General features: G+C 33.2%; 1 protein-coding gene across 2 annotated transcripts; it reads left to right on the plus strand.

Annotated features, from left to right (window-relative positions):
• The first annotated feature begins 575 nt into the window (after positions 1 to 575).
• Positions 576 to 13,480, plus strand: LOC134682520 (tubulin beta chain-like). 2 transcript variants are annotated; one of them, XM_063541775.1, is made up of 5 exons: positions 615 to 759; positions 5,789 to 5,907; positions 7,209 to 7,317; positions 8,021 to 8,376; positions 11,141 to 13,480. In XM_063541775.1, exons 4-5 carry the CDS (start codon positions 8,071 to 8,073, stop codon positions 11,957 to 11,959), a joined length of 1,125 nt encoding a protein of 374 aa, XP_063397845.1. In that variant the 5' UTR covers positions 615 to 759; positions 5,789 to 5,907; positions 7,209 to 7,317; positions 8,021 to 8,070; the 3' UTR covers positions 11,960 to 13,480. The 2 variants fall into 2 exon arrangements, with proteins under 2 accessions (XP_063397844.1, XP_063397845.1); XM_063541774.1 differs by lacking the exon at positions 5,789 to 5,907 and having other exon boundaries at positions 576 to 759.
• Positions 13,481 to 16,907: the final 3,427 nt, after the last annotated feature.

Below are 16,907 nucleotides of genomic sequence, written 5' to 3' on the forward strand. Positions count from 1 at the left end.
ATCTTAGTTTTTATTCAGAAAAGTTCCTCGTCTTGTTTGGCCAGAAATTCTCAAAATGTTGAAAAAAAACTATTGATTAACATAGATGTATAAATCCATTTATGGTAAATGGATTTATACAGTTTTGATTAAAGTAATTTTTAAAAAGTGATTAATTTATTTGGTATTTTTTTAAATGTTCATCTTACCTGTCACTTTAATAATAGTAAGCCCGTTAATTTTCTATCCGGCCATCCCTAGTCCAAGCATAAATGTTGTAAACCAGGGGTCAAGAAAAATAAATAGCCTTTATACATCTAGAAGGTTATTGCTAAAATTAAATATCAATTTTTGTGTTGTCGCCTTTCAGCGGAGCTTTAAAAAAGAGACCTCCCCTTCAAAAAAATAAAAATATCATTTGCCTAATATTTTATAGAATAATTAAACTTTTTCTTTAAAAATATCAACTTATTTTCCTTTATAGCCAAAAAAGATCTAGTTAATTGTGAAAGTGATTGACACAGTTAATATTCCGGATATCAGAAGTCAAGTGTTTCATCCTTAAATTGTCCGAGATCTAAGAATAGCCAAAAGTGCGCTTATTTTTACTTTATCTGTTAATCACCCTTGAGCTTGCGTAGAGACAGCCGTTGCAGTAGAAATTCGTCATCACATATTTATTAGAAGTGGAAATTTGTTATCAATAGAAGTAGCACATACAAAATGAGGGAAATAGTTCACATACAAGCAGGACAGTGCGGAAATCAAATCGGTTCCAAGGTAATTATTTTCGTAATTCCATAATTATAATGATATCAATTTTCTGTTAAAATTAATGCAATGAAATTCGTACAATGTGAAGAGGATTAACCAGGAAAAAATGACAAAATCTTTAAAATATACAATTACGTTACATATAATTTTAAAGTATTTGCCGGGAAGGGTTTTAAAACATTTAAGTGACGTCTTCTGCTTCACTTGGCAGCATCGAGCCCAATTATTTAATTTTACAACAAAGGGCGGGCACATGTTTTCTTAATATTGTGAATAAAATGGCCGATATTTGTAATACGTAGACGATGTTTACAATCTTTATAACCTTGACAATGGTTTATATTTATAATATACATTAATCACTACATCTAACTGGTTAAAACTAGGGTAAATGTAGGTAGGCCAATATTATAATTATATTACTTTTTACGATTGCAGGAAATACTATGTGTTTAATAATAATAAGATGACTTTATAAACATGATAAATAAAAAGGTAGTTTTTAGGATGAAAATAAGTGATTAACTGGTAATAAAATTTATTAGTTATAATCTTTTTTGAGCTTATAATATTCATCGATTAATGATCGATAAGTCTCAGTGTATTACATGATAGATCGAGTTTCGATCATATATATGATCGATGTGTGTTTGATTAACGATTTTATCGATTAATTATTTAAAGTCTTAGACAAGTTTGAAATTGTAACTGTCCATGGCTCAACATATATTGCCCTTATCCTGTATCTGACCCTCAGAGATCTGACCCTTACTAAAGGAATGACCATTTTATATCGGAAGGGGTGGAGGGAAGTGGATATTCAGAGGCGGATCCAGCATCCAGGGGGGTATTTCCAATGATTGAATATGCACCGCCTGCCCACATGAGATAAACAAATTTTAGATGATTCTATTTAAAAAAATATATATTTATTGTGAAAAACGTGCGATTTGAACGATTTTACAAAACAGTAAATCTATTGATCCCCCTTTTATTTTCTTGTTTTTATTAAACTTATTCATTATGTCAAAAATCGTTGAGAATATTTTAATATATTTGATGGGTTCTTCCTCTTTTGCATACGATAGTTATGATAGTAATTCATAAATTTGTAATCGCGATGTCTATGGAATCCTTCGCTGTAGAATTTTACAAAAATGGATTTGAACAGCGTACTGTAACATCTTGTGCTGCATGCTAACATTCCGATTTTAATCAGGTTTTATCCAACTCGTCAAACATGTCAAAGGCTTAGCATTTGTCGGTCAATACATGCAGACATTGCAAGTCGTTTATAATTATGGATTTGTAAGATCAGGTTAGACTAAAGTGCAGTCTGGTTATGTTCATATAATAATCACATGAATAAAATTATTTTCCATTGTTATTTTTGTGATGGAGTCACTAGATTATAAAGTGCTCAGGAATCCCTAGTGTCACTTCCTGGTTATCATGGTAATAGTAATATCTTAATATGAGGGTCAGGAAAGGGTAACATACTGAGAATAGAGAATACGGCTGGGTTAACTCTACAGCCGGAAAAAAATGGATCAATAAAACAAAGAACAGTATATAGAAAGGGGGAAAAACAAAACAATTGAGGATTAAGGGGTGTTCAAATATATAATGGAAAAAAATAATAAAGATTATAGAAAGTTACAAATAATAAGAGATGCAGGTTTGATAAACCATCCAGACTCTCTTAATATGCTTATATTAATACAGTAAGGCTTAACATACATGTACATGTACATGTAGTTCTGGTGTGGAGTGTACATTTTAAATGAACTTCAATGATGCTAGTACATGGATGATATTTTGACACTGATATTATAAAAGGATCAGCATTCTACTCATCACATATCTTATATATAATTATACATATGTGAAATATAAAATGGTTAAGAATGCTATGCAGATTACGATTGACACGTTGTATTGGATTGACATTAATTGTGTCTAAGGAAATATACGATGTTGGATACACCCCCAATGAGACAACATGCTAAAAATAGACTTACATGTAATACAAAAACATGTGTATTATATGTTACGGTGGATGTCATGTTTATCTTACAAGTTTCAGTAGACCAAATGTATATGAAATGTGAAACACTTCTAATATACTCCAACTCTACGTACAAGTGGGGGGCCTCTATTGTGAAGTCGCCTTGTCCATCTGTCTAGAAAACATCTATCTCAATTGTTCATCATATTTTTCTCGTGTACTTCTTACCGAACAGAAAGTCTTCAAATATGGTTTTTGCAGGTTTTCAGTGACAGGTAGTAAGGTTAGAACTCTTTTCGGATCTGTCGTACGTTAGATGTCTCCTATATATTCATATATGTCGATACTTTTGATTGTTTTGAGTTGTGGGTACATTTATCATCAAAGATCTTTCATAAACATTGAATTCCCTTAAAAACAAAATATGAATAAATGATTAAAGATATTTGAACACGAAGTTCCAAACTTTAAATATATAGAAACACGCACATAAATACAAAAAAGGGGAGAGACATGTACAAAATATTTATTAAACATGTGCATGACTCTGGTAATGTAATTGCTATTTAGAAATCAATTTCCCCGTTTCCATATTTAATACTCAATGAATGGTTACCTAACTGAGCAACCACTCTTTCCATTCACGATTATACGGATATGCAATTAAAATTCCAGAGAAAAAAAAACAAATTCGTACTGTAACAACAATGTATTATATAGCCTCATAAGATAATCAAGGCCGTCAAACGCCCCCGTTTAGAAGAATAGCGACCTTCAAATCCTATCAAGAGTACAATGAATAGATATGGCGTTTATAATACTTGCTACACAGAAGCAAGTGCAAAGAAGACGGTCAGAAATTGAGAGGAAAATATCATTGGTATTTTGTTCATAAAATATGCAGAGGTTGGTTCCTTGTTGATGATATGCCAAAGTAACGCATACATGCCTTAAGTGTGACGCATCTGGTACTTTTTAGTGACCTCAAAGTAAAAGCTTTAGCCAATTACGTGAAAAATCGTCATAGAAATGTACAAGTACGTCAATGAAGCCATATTATCAAACTAGAAAACTAACTTATCACAATGGATACATGTAGCAGATGTAATAAGTGTATGCAAACTAACATGCTAAACATAGTAAAAAAGTTAAGCACAAAGATTATCAAACCAAATTCTGGCTTGTCACGTATCATTATGCAAAACCTCTGAACACAAACCAGCTGACTTTCCAAACTTCTGATGAATGATTATTCCCAAGACGAGTCAATCATTTGGCACATACAGTAGACGAATCAATGAATGTAAACATCTGAATATCATCGTAATTTGCATTGAAAACCTAGCCAATTTTTAAATCGATCAAGCCACTCGGAAGCGCAGGCTTAGGTATACAAATAATCCAATGCCTCTATATCTAGGGTAATAATATGAACGAGACAGATACACCAGAAAGAGGACCCCTGTAATGTTAAATATACGGAAATTAGCACATTTAACCCCTATGTTTTGGTGCACAATAATTTGCACACTTGCAAATACATGTAGAATCATATTCAAAACAGTGTGGTCCTGGCCATTGATTGATGACCTAAATTATCCCATTGACTGGGACAGATAAGGTGAACGTTTGTCGGTAACAATCACTGCTCACTATGTACTTGTTAAAGACACTAAATCTGTGGGGTCACCAAAGGTTCTCAACACCCAAATAAAGCAATTCGAAAAACGAATCCGGAATAATACGATGTGTTGATTTATATCAATAATATAAATCAAAACATAAAGGTTATTCCTGAATAATTTTTCGAATAATTTTATTATTAAAGGCGTTAAGAACCTTTGGTGACCCAACAGTTTAAATTCTATAATAAGTAAGAAGTGAGCAATGGTAGTTACAGACAAACGTTCGCCTAATCTGTCCCAGTCAATGGGATAATTTAGGTCGTCAATCAATGACCAGGACCACACTGTTTTGAATCTGATTCTAATATATTAGAAAGGCTGAGCTCAGCATATGATCATCAGTGTATACATGTATATACATATTGATGAAAATTGCATACCTCTAAAAAGGCTGATATATGGAAAAACTTACAAAAGATTAAATTGTATGTATATAGATGATATTGACAAAAATGGCAACATCTGTTATCACATCCGAATCAATAATCATGTATCATCAAAAATTTGCTTAGTAAGTATAAAAAGATGAATGTTGCTTTATTGTAGTCTAACATGTCTAATAGTAAAATTGGATTTCATTTTATGTATATGGGGACAAGAAAAAACTTATTTTGTTCATACATTCATAAAATGAAATAAAAGACTTATTAAAGACATATATAATCATGATAATATATCATGTTTGAATGTAAACCTCGGCTATTTCCATATTGGAAGTTAAACAATGACAAGTCATGTACATTGTAAATATGCGTTTGTGTTATTAAACTAAAATCCACAAACATTTCATTTTTTACTGTCAATATTACAGTCTTTTTTGCTTAGCTATACATGTACAACTCGGAAAAAAATGTTATTTAAATATTTTGATAATCTGCTTATAAAACATACATGTAAATTAAACTACTTTACAAGTGTGCATATATCCCAATTTTTAGGTCTAATGACGAAGAACCATTATTTTGAAGCATACATATATTGCAATACATGATAACATGTAATAGGGTTTTTTGGATGAGGTTTACAGAAAAGTGATCAATAGGCAAATAGTGCAATATAATTGGCAAAAATAACTTATGATAGTCTCCAGTTCATACCACAGTTTGCTAACTGTATAATTTAACATTTTTTTAACGTCCAGTTAGAGTAAAAAAACGTAAACATTAAATTTTAATGGAACAGCAAATAATTCATTGTCCTTAAGACTATGGAAAACGCAGCCATATTTAAATATGCACTTCAACATCAATCAATGTTTGCGAATTCAAATATTTTCAAAATTGTATTCATGCATGCGGCGGGGGCATTGTCTTTGTCTAGTTTTTTTTTGTTTTTGTTTTAGGTCTGCTTCATTTGTTCGAGCTTCGGAATAAGCCGTGTTAACCATATCATGTTACCGGCTAAAAAGCGGCTAAAATCAAACGAGTGAAACTGGCTGAAAAAAGGAAGATTACGACAGTGGTAAGAAGAATTTTGTTTTCGATGGACCCACTTACTGATGAAGAGATGAAAACATGGACATAACAATGTTGCAGACGATACAGTTCCGAACAGTGTTCATCATGCACATACACTTTACAACCATCATGATAACGTCGTACAATCGACAAACATCGGCAGAGTCCGATTCCGAGGTGTGCCGAATGTAACATCGCAGTGTCATGTTTTTTTTAATGAAAAATAATAGTTTCGCCTTCGATTTAGATTCAAACTTTAGATTTGATTGGGAATAACAGATTGCATTGTTACATGAGCCTGACCATGAACGCATATACTCATGATAATGCAGTCTTTCGGTTATAAAACAAAGGCCTAAAATTAACTATTTTATTGTAAGTTTTACCTTTGCCATGTGCTTACAATCGTTCCTTATCATCCAGGACCAGTTATTTCACGACGTTTTGATTAGACTATCGTTTTCCTTACTTTCAGGCGACTGCTATTATAGCAAATAAAGTGACCGTCGTGCCTGTACCTTTAGTACTAGGTAGGCAAAAACTGCTAGACGTTCTAATGTTGACACTGAACAATTTCCCTGTTTGTTTAGTAAAATTTTCCAGCAGGGATGGCCTGTCAAATGCTGTAGACAAGGTACATGAAAACAGCAACTATGGTGAAATACAACTGTTTAAGATGGCAAAAAGTAATACTTGATTTTTGCTATCTTTTTCATTTTATTCCAATATACCCCGCTGTATGCAAAAAACAGCAATGGACAAAATGACCAAGTATTTGGTTAATTGATGTGTGTGGTACGTACATGTTTTTGTCCTATTGTTCTAAAGGTTTGCCATACAATTAGTATGATGCGCATTCGTGAGAATTGTGTCATCTTAATATGTTTACAGTGGCTATAGCATCGAACATTCATCCTTTGTGTGTGTGTGTGGTGGGGTGGGGTACGTGACCCCCATGGGAAGTTAAGGTCACCGGTTGAATATCTCACAGAAAAGTCAATTTCTTTACAATAAATATTTTTTTTCAGAATTGAGGTGAAATTATTTTAAATTGAAAATTAGTTAAAACAAAAATATCAATAAAACAACATTGATTTAAAAATAATAATTTCATTGTTTGTATTCATGGATATTGACAAAATATATATATTTTTTTATTTAAGTATTGTTTAAAAACAAATTTTGTCTCAAGAAAATATCTAGTATGCACTCCTACCATGCCTTCAAAAGATGAATAGATGGAACCTAGTAATCTAACCGGTCAATAAAAAAGCTTCACAATCTATTTAATATTTTTCTCTATAGTTCTGGGAAGTAATTTCAGACGAGCATGGCGTAGACGCAACAGGAGAATATCATGGTGACTCTGATCTACAACTTGAGAGGATCAGTGTTTATTTCAGCGAAGCAAGTGGTATGTGAGGTGTTCATGATTGGGCTCCAGGAGGGAAAACCCTAAGATCACATAATCTTCTTGTTAAATTGTCTCAGTTTAAGTAAAGAGGTCACTTCTAAGCAACCATTATGACACGGAGATATACGCAGTTCAGATTTTATCATGTTGAAGAAAATATGTAGTTTTTACATATATAGATCCTGTCTGTTTTGCTTCAAGTCATTCGCCCTGGATTTGAAACCATTCAAATTAAAAGCTAACAAATCATATTAAAAAAGTGAAAAAGGAGATGTGACTGAGTACTTAGTATGTTTGCGTTAATTAAACTTTTCATGCAGTATGTGCAGTGGCAATACACACTATTATACACCTTGGACTTATTTTTTACACAGTGCATCTACCTAATGGTATACATGGTATATATAATGATAAAAGAATAAGAAACTGTCTGCTAGAAATACCTAAAATGATGTTGATTTCTTAGTAGATATTATCGTATTGACATATTATTTTAACTTATATAACATTAAATGATTTTTGCAAAAGATAATAGATCTATCTAATGTATAACATGTATAACAAATTATATTATTTATTCATCAATTGCAGTAAATAAGTGCAGGTAGAAAAAATAAAATAAAGTTAATAAGTTTAACATCGGAACAATGTCATGAGTCACCAACAGGATAGTTTTAAGTTAAATTTTTTCGTATAATTTTAGGAAACAGATATGTTCCTAGAGCAGTTCTTGTTGATTTGGAACCTGGTACCATGGATTCTGTGCGGTCAGGTCCTTTTGGGCAACTCTTTAGACCTGACAACTTCGTATTTGGTCAGTCTGGCGCCGGAAACAACTGGGCCAAAGGTCACTACACAGAAGGAGCCGAACTGGTAGATAATGTTGTAGATGTGGTTCGAAGAGAGGTAGAAACTTGCGATTGTCTGCAAGGTTTCCAGTTGACACATTCTCTGGGTGGAGGAACAGGATCTGGCATGGGAACACTGTTGATTAATAAAGTTCGGGAAGAATACCCAGACAGGATTATGGTCACATTCTCCGTAATGCCATCGCCAAAGGTAAAAATATATATGTCTTAATTCACCCATTAAAGTACATGTTCATGTGTCTTTTGTCCTTAAATTGAAAAAAGTGTTGAAGTGAGACAGGTAGATTGAATTTTAATTAAAATCAGAGACTTATACAATAATCTCAGATTATCTACACTTGCATAGAAATCAAAGTAAATTAAAATTAATTAAATATTACTCTTTCAATGATTTGAAGTAAAAAATATTTTTAACAGTTGATATCGAATTAAATTATGATCGTATTTTATCAGTATCTTATGCTTTTGAAAGTGCTATTATCTCAAAAAAATATCTATTCTTACGACCATCTGGAAGAATTGCTTTTCTCTGCTATTATGCTATTTTCCCGCCCATAAATAACAATGAATAATGAATTTGTTTTTGGTTAAGTGGTTATTGTAGCATCCAGTGGAGAAAATTGTGGCAACACAATTTCGTTCATGCAAACACTGAGAATTGGAACAATTAATTTGTTGTACGTTCTCCGCCAGCACGTTACTAATTTTAAAGCTCAAGATAAAACGTCCTCAGTGGAAAATAGTAATGAAGGGGGAAAATAGAATTTACCATAGGAATAAATTCCTCGCGAACCAAATTCAATTTATTCTTTCTATGCTGGCTGATTCTCTGTTAATATAAACAGCTTGTCAAGAAAGATCAAAATAACAACGAATGATTATATTCAGCAAAGACACTTTTGAATTAAAGTCACTCGGCAAAAAATTGTGCAAAAAGAGTTTTCATGCACGTCAACAAATCAAAATGCAAACGAATTTACTTCATAGTATGTATACGGCATATTCAGACTTCTTTCTTGCTATTAAGGGAATGGGGACCACAAATGCCTCTCCTCTATTAATGTTCTACCTAAGAATTTCCTGCAAAATTAGGTGTTGAGCCAGTGATTTATGGCATCAATTGATATCCATGACTACTAAAGAAGATCATGAATTTATCATTTCCTTAACGAATGATTTTGCGCGATTTTTTATTCAAAATGTTCGATTATTTTTATCACATGTATAGAAAATAAGGGAAAAGGGTAGGCATATATATGTGAACTGCTCCCAAAATAAGATTGTGTTTATAATAGCAAAAATATAATATTATATTTTTTTTTATTGAGAAAATTAATAAGGCAGATGAAATAAAAGTGTGTGTGGGGGGGGGGGGGGGGGGGAGAGGGGGTGGTTATAACTTAAGCCTGGTATACTATTCCCAGCCGAGAACATATCAGTGGATGTTCATGGGTCTCCGTTGTAGTAGAACTTACAAACCATGCAGCCAAGTATATTTAATTTACGCTTTATTCCACTTAGTTTACGTGCACACACTATTGTTCTGTAGTCGGTCTCCCTATATAGAAAGTTGTATTTGAAGCAATTACATTCTTTCTAATTTCCATACGGACATCTTTAAATATAAAACACGATCTCCAATTCTCAAACGTCCATTGCATACGTTTGGAATCCGAAACCTCATCCGGGACACTTTCCGCGCCACATGACGTTGCTGCTGATATCGAATATTTGCGCATGTGTATTATTACCGTGTTGATATTTCACACTAAAATACAACATGTACAAAGGGAGACAATTTAATCCGAGTTATCCAAAATTATACTATTTACTAAATTTCCGACCGTGCGAGGGCTGTATAGCCAGTCAAGGTCGTTAAAAACTCCCATCATGTTTACTAAATACTATGTTATTTGTTCAATGATAATATATATTATCATATTATGCTTCATTTACATACAATTCTACAGGAATACGATCTACAAAAGAACATTTAACAAAGTCATGCACATGTGTATCCCTTTCATTACATACAGATAGACTTCACAACACTCATGCTTTGAATAAAACTTTTGTTTTACTGTGAAAGTACTTTTATTCGTGGGGTACTTATTTTCGTGGTTTTCGTGGATGACTTTATCCACGAATTCAAGTGTCCAACGAAATAAAACCTTTATCCAAATCAAGACATAGAAAGATCCCCATGTAGGTTTGAATACTGATATGATCTAGAAAGTATATTGAATATCGCCGAAATGAGAATATTACAATACATGGAGTAGTCACAGGGCAAATGAACTATAAACTACAACTGCAGGCAGGATTGTAACCATTAAATATTTAAAAACGTAAACTGTCCAAGTATTTAGTAACGATTTAAAGAATAATTTACATGCATGGAAATGCTGCTGTTTGATGACATTCAGATATGGCGGGTAATGAGACATCCCTGTTCAAATTTTCAAAAGTGGTGCTTCAATTTTGTTAGAACATTAGGAACATGAACACCTAAATATAGCCCAAAATACCATGTATGATAGATTTTGTATAATATTTTAGTATTTATCCAAAAATGTACAAGAAGACATTTAGAGGTTTACATACGTTATGCTTTCAATTGTCCGAAAAAGTGAATAAATCTAACAGAGACTATAAAAAAAATCAGTTATGAACTCCATATTCTTCAAATGGCAAAAATATTAATAAGGTATGACAATAGACATCCACTGACCGCTGGTTCCTAACTACAGGTTCATCAACATGTTTACTGACCTTCGATTTGCACAAAAAATGAAATGCTCGGTTTTCATCATTTCTGCCGGCCATCAAAGATCTTATAAATATTAACATTATCATTAATAGATATATGTCTTTAAATGTTTATTGATTCAATATTTTCATGATGATCAATTTTAGGCGCTTAATAAATTCTGTAATATTATTTCTATTACAAGGTTTCAGACACCGTTGTTGAGCCATACAATGCAACCTTATCTGTTCATCAGCTTGTTGAAAACACAGACGAGACTTTCTGTATCGACAATGAGGCTCTCTACGACATCTGTTTCAGAACATTGAAGTTGACTACACCCACATATGGAGATTTGAATCACCTTGTGTCCGCTGCAATGTCGGGTGTAACTACATGTCTTAGATTTCCAGGACAATTAAATGCAGATTTGAGGAAATTAGCCGTTAATATGGTTCCATTTCCTCGTCTTCATTTTTTCATGCCAGGGTTCGTACCTTTAACATCACGCGGCAGTCAACAGTATCGTGCACTTTCTGTACCGGAACTGACACAACAGATGTTTGATGCTAAGAACATGATGACGGCTTGTGACCCTCGCCATGGAAGATATCTGACCGTTGCTTGTATTTTTAGAGGAAGAATGTCAATGAAGGAGGTTGACGAACAAATGCTTAATATCCAAAACAAAAACAGTTCATACTTTGTAGAATGGATTCCAAATAATGTAAAAACGGCTGTTTGTGACATTCCACCAAGAGGCTTGAAAATGTCGGCTACTTTTATAGGTAACAGTACAGCAATTCAAGAAATATTCAAGCGAATCTCTGAGCAGTTTACAGCTATGTTTCGCCGTAAAGCTTTTCTTCATTGGTATACTGGTGAAGGGATGGACGAGATGGAATTTACCGAGGCGGAGTCGAATATGAACGATTTAGTTTCTGAATACCAACAGTATCAGGATGCAACAGCAGACGAACAGGACTTTGATGAGGGAGAGGAAGAGGAAGAGGGAGAAATGTAAAATGTTAAAAAATGAACTGTGCGCAAAGTATTGATTAAAAAAGATTTAACTTTATACATTAAGGCAAATTTAACATTGGAATTTCATTTAATGCAGTACATTTTAATTATGCGTAAAGCAGATTTCAAGAAAACATTTTGCACAGAAATCAATTGACTAAGATTATTAAATAGATCAATGTGACGCTGTTTTAATTATTATTTTTGTGCACACAAAACAACATGGCAAGTTTTAATTGAAAAGTTTTTGTTTAATAAGAAAATTTCTGACTTTCAGGTTTGATAATTTTATATTTTTTTATTCTTTATTTTTAGTCAATGTTTTTAGGATTGCTTCTTTGATTTGGAGTAGTTTTACTTTGTTACTTTTATGAATTTTAACTTACCGTTCCTGTATGACTTTATTAGTCCATACAGAGGTGTTAAAGAAATTAAAAGGAATAAATTAACACTTATGCGCAATAATCGTAATGACTTCAAATAATAATTGATTTTTTACGGGTTATCATTTTTGTAAATATGTTTTTCTTTCATTTGTCTAATTTTAAAACATGACTAGTAAGAGACAAATCGTTATATTCACAATAAAACAATGACAATTTTTATTTTTCATTATATATTCATATTAGTATTGAAAGTCCCGAGACAATGACTAGACCAATGTGCTAATAAATTGTCTATTTCGAGAAACTGTATTATGCTTAATTGCTTGCAGGTTTTTTTATGCCGTGGTCATTAAGTTTTACCCTTGTCCGTCTGTACGTCCGAACGTCCCAAAATTGGTTTCCGTTCTCTGACTTTAGTTTGCCTAGACCAAATGTTATGAAACTTATACACAATGCTTAATACCACACAACACAGATCAAGTTTGAATTGGGTGGCGTCACTTTTACCTTTCTAGAGTTATGGCCCTTTACAAATTGAAAAAATGCTGAAATTTTAATTGCCGTTCTCTTACTTTAGTTTGCCTCAACCAAATGTTATGAAACTTATATACAATGCTTGTTACCACAAAATACAGATCTATTTTGAATTTTGGTAGTGTCAATTTAATCGTTCTAGAGTTATGGCCCTTTACAAATTGAAAAATTGCTGAAATTTTAATTGCCGTTCTCATACTTTAGTTTGCCTCAACCAAATGTTATGAAACTTATATACAATGTTTGTTACCACAAAATACAGATATATTTTGAATTTTGGTAGTGTCAATTTAATCGTCCTAGAGTTATGCCCCTTTACAAAAGAAACAAATGCTGAATTTTTCGTTTCCGTTCTCTAACTTTAGTTTGCCTCAATCAATTTGTTATGAAACGTATACACAATACTTATTACTAAAAAACTCAGATCAAGTACAAATTTGGGTAGTGTCACTTTTACCGTTCTTCAGTTGTGTCTCTTTATAACTTTATATGATATGCAAGCGGGGGCATCATTTGTGTCCTATGGACACATTCCCCATTTAGTTTTTAAATTACGTTTGAACATTCATTGTTTGCATCAAAATAAAGACATTCTAAACTGGTGTGTTACAGTAGTTTGCTTGATACAATTGTCACACCGGGTATCCCGATCTGAAATCCGTGGAGGGATTCATATTCCGAGAAGCAATTATTCGAGGCCGAAAACGCTGGGTAAGTCAAATATGGATCCGATTCGCACAGAGGGTGATGCTACGTGGGAGTCCGATCCAGATTTTACTAATCCACCGAATGTTTTATAGTGTAATTACTCCTCGGGATTCTTGTCCCTCCGTGGATTTTGGATCTGGATACCCGGTGTAATTGTCGAACACAAATAATGTAAATGTTAAAAACGAACACCAAACTGTATGACATTGTGACAACTCTATCTGTAATAAAATAAACTGTTATTGTCTCGCTTGCAACCAAAGTCGAGAAAGGCGAGGCATAGCGATCCTAGATTCCGTCGGCGTCGTTGACATTTAGGTTTAGTCTGTGTTTGTACATACAAATGATATACCTTTGTGAAACCGTCAAAGAATTTAACGAAAATTTAAAAGAAGCTTCGAATTCTAAATGATCAAGATGGAGCATCCAAAGCAAATATTCAAGAACATATTTTTAATTTATTTATCAGCATTTTAGCAAGAAATTTAACGTTTTCCCACTGTCATCTAGATATTTCATGACCAAGAAGCCTTTTTATGCCCCCGCCTTAGCGAAGGGGCATTACGTTTTACCCTTGTACGTCCGTACGTCCCAAAATTGGTTTCCGTTCTCTAACTTTAGTTTGTCTTAACCAAATGTTATGAAACTTGCACACAATGCTTACCACAAAACACAGATCAAGTGTGAATTTTGGTTGCGTCACTTTTACCATTCTAAAGCTATGCCCCTTTACAAATGAAAAAATTGCTGAATTTTTCGTTTCCGTTCTCGAACTTTAGTTTGTCTCAACTAAATGTTATGAAACTTGTACACAAAGCTCATTACTACAAAACACAGATCAAGATTAAATTTTGGTGGCGTCACTTTTAGCGTTCTAGAGTGAAACCAATTTACAAATTGAAAATTTGCTGAATTTTCGTTTCCGTTCCCTAACTTTAGGTAGCCTCAACCAAATGTTATTAAACTTATACACAATGCTTATTACCACAAAACACAGATCAAGTTTGATTTTTGGTGGTGTCATTTTTACTGTTCTAGGATTATGCCCCTTTACAAATGGAAAAATTGCTGAAATTTTCGTTTCCGTTCTCTTACTTCAGTTTGCCTCAACTAAATGTTATGAAACTTGCACACAATGCTTACCACAAAACACAGATCAAGTGTGAATTTTGGTTGCGTCACTTTTACCATTCTAAAGCTATGCCCCTTTACAAATGAAAAAATTGCTGAATTTTTCGTTTCCGTTCTCGAACTTTAGTTTGTCTCAACTAAATGTTATGAAACTTGTACACAAAGCTCATTACTACAAAACACAGATCAAGATTAAATTTTGGTGGCGTCACTTTTAGCGTTCTAGAGTGAAACCAATTTACAAATTGAAAATTTGCTGAATTTTCGTTTCCGTTCCCTAACTTTAGGTAGCCTCAACCAAATGTTATTAAACTTATACACAATGCTTATTACCACAAAACACAGATCAAGTTTGATTTTTGGTGGTGTCATTTTTACCGTTCTAGGGTTATGCCCCTTTACAAATCGAAAAATTGCTGAAATTTTCGTTTCCGTTCTCTTACTTCAGTTTGCCTCAACTAAATGTTATGAAACATATACACAATGCTTATTACCACAACACTCAGATGAAGTACAAATTTGGGTAGCGTCACTTTTACAGTGCTTGAGTTATGTCCCTTATAACGTTATATGCTAGCGGGGGCATCATCTGTGTCCAATGGACACATTCCTCATTTATTTCTGTATGTTACTGACCAATCATCGACATATTTAGGAGGTTTTTTTTATGCAGTCCGCATTCAGGTTACAGTTACAAGTTTTTTCAACTGCAATGCATTTGTAAACGGTTTTAAGAAACTTAAATTGGACAAGCTTCTTCGTGGTCAAGAAATAGCAATGTACATGCATGGCTGATTAAATGAACGGCTTTTGGACAGAAAAAAGAAAACGGCTTTTTGATTTTTATGCCCCCGCCGTCGCGGAGGGGGCAGTAAGTTTTATCCTTGTCCGTCTGTACGTCCGTACGTCCCAAAGTTGGTTTCTGTTCTCTTTAGTTTGCCACAATCAAATGTTATGAAACTTATACATATTACTTATCACCACATTAACACAGATCAAGTATGAATTTTGGTGGCGTCACTTTAACCGTTCTAGATTTATGTCCCTTTACAAATGGAAAAATTGCTGATTTTTTCGTTTCTGTTCTCTAACTTAAGTTTGCCTCAACCAAATGTTATGAAACAAAACTCAGATCAAGTACAAATTTGGGTAGCGTCACTTTTATCGTTCTCCAGTTATGTCCTTTTATAACTTTATATGATATTGTTGTTATTGGTTTTGGTAGGCGGCTTACTTATATATATATACTTTATATGATATGCAAGCGGAGGCATCATCTGGGTCCCATGGACACATCCACCCCTTTTTTTTAATTTACGAAACCCTTATTGCAAAAAAACTTCTCTATTGGCAGATTATTTATTGGTTTATGTATACAGATTAAAATATTGACCAAAAAAACAGACCTCAAAGCAATTAAATAGTTTTTCTTTCAAGACCTAGGATTCCCGCACACAAGTAAATATCAAGTGAAAACATACAGTTTATACACTTCCGGTCTATTTCTTGGCATAACTTGAGACTGTCTCGCTGCCTATATCTATATCTATACTTTGCAATACTAACAAGCTATGTTTCCCTAATTTGTGACCTCAAATATCTCGGTGAGTAAGTAAGTCAGTCAGTAAATATATTTATTAAAAGTCGGTACATATATACTGTAATAGTAAGCTATAAACATGACCCTAAGAATGGTCTTACAACTTACAATATATAACATAATACATACAAAACATCACAATAAGCACAGATTCAGCTTGGAACAAGTACACACAAGCATAAACATTTGCACACATTATTATCGAATAATATGCATTGAAATAATGCAGCATATGGATCAAAAACACTTTAAAATGTCACGTGAGTACATAAATAATAAGTCCAAACAAAGAATTGAGGATTTAATAATTACAATTCACAACATAAACCGAACGCACTATTATAAGCTGGTTGCAAAAATGTAAAACAGATAAAGCAAAACAAGCAGAAGTGTACTTCAACCATTGGAAATCAAAGTTTGGTATTTACAGACACTGCAGAAACAGGTTTTTAACACACCACCTTAATAATATGTAAGTTATAGAATTTACTGGTCAATTGATGCTATACTTAGGCTTGATGGTATAAAACTGAATTAAGTTTTTCCGGATAATTTGTTGATTGAAACCTCTTTACATACAGATTTAGAAA

This window comes from Mytilus trossulus, chromosome 1 (assembly GCF_036588685.1).
Source record: "Mytilus trossulus isolate FHL-02 chromosome 1, PNRI_Mtr1.1.1.hap1, whole genome shotgun sequence".
Lineage (NCBI taxonomy): Eukaryota > Metazoa > Mollusca > Bivalvia > Mytilida > Mytilidae > Mytilus > Mytilus trossulus.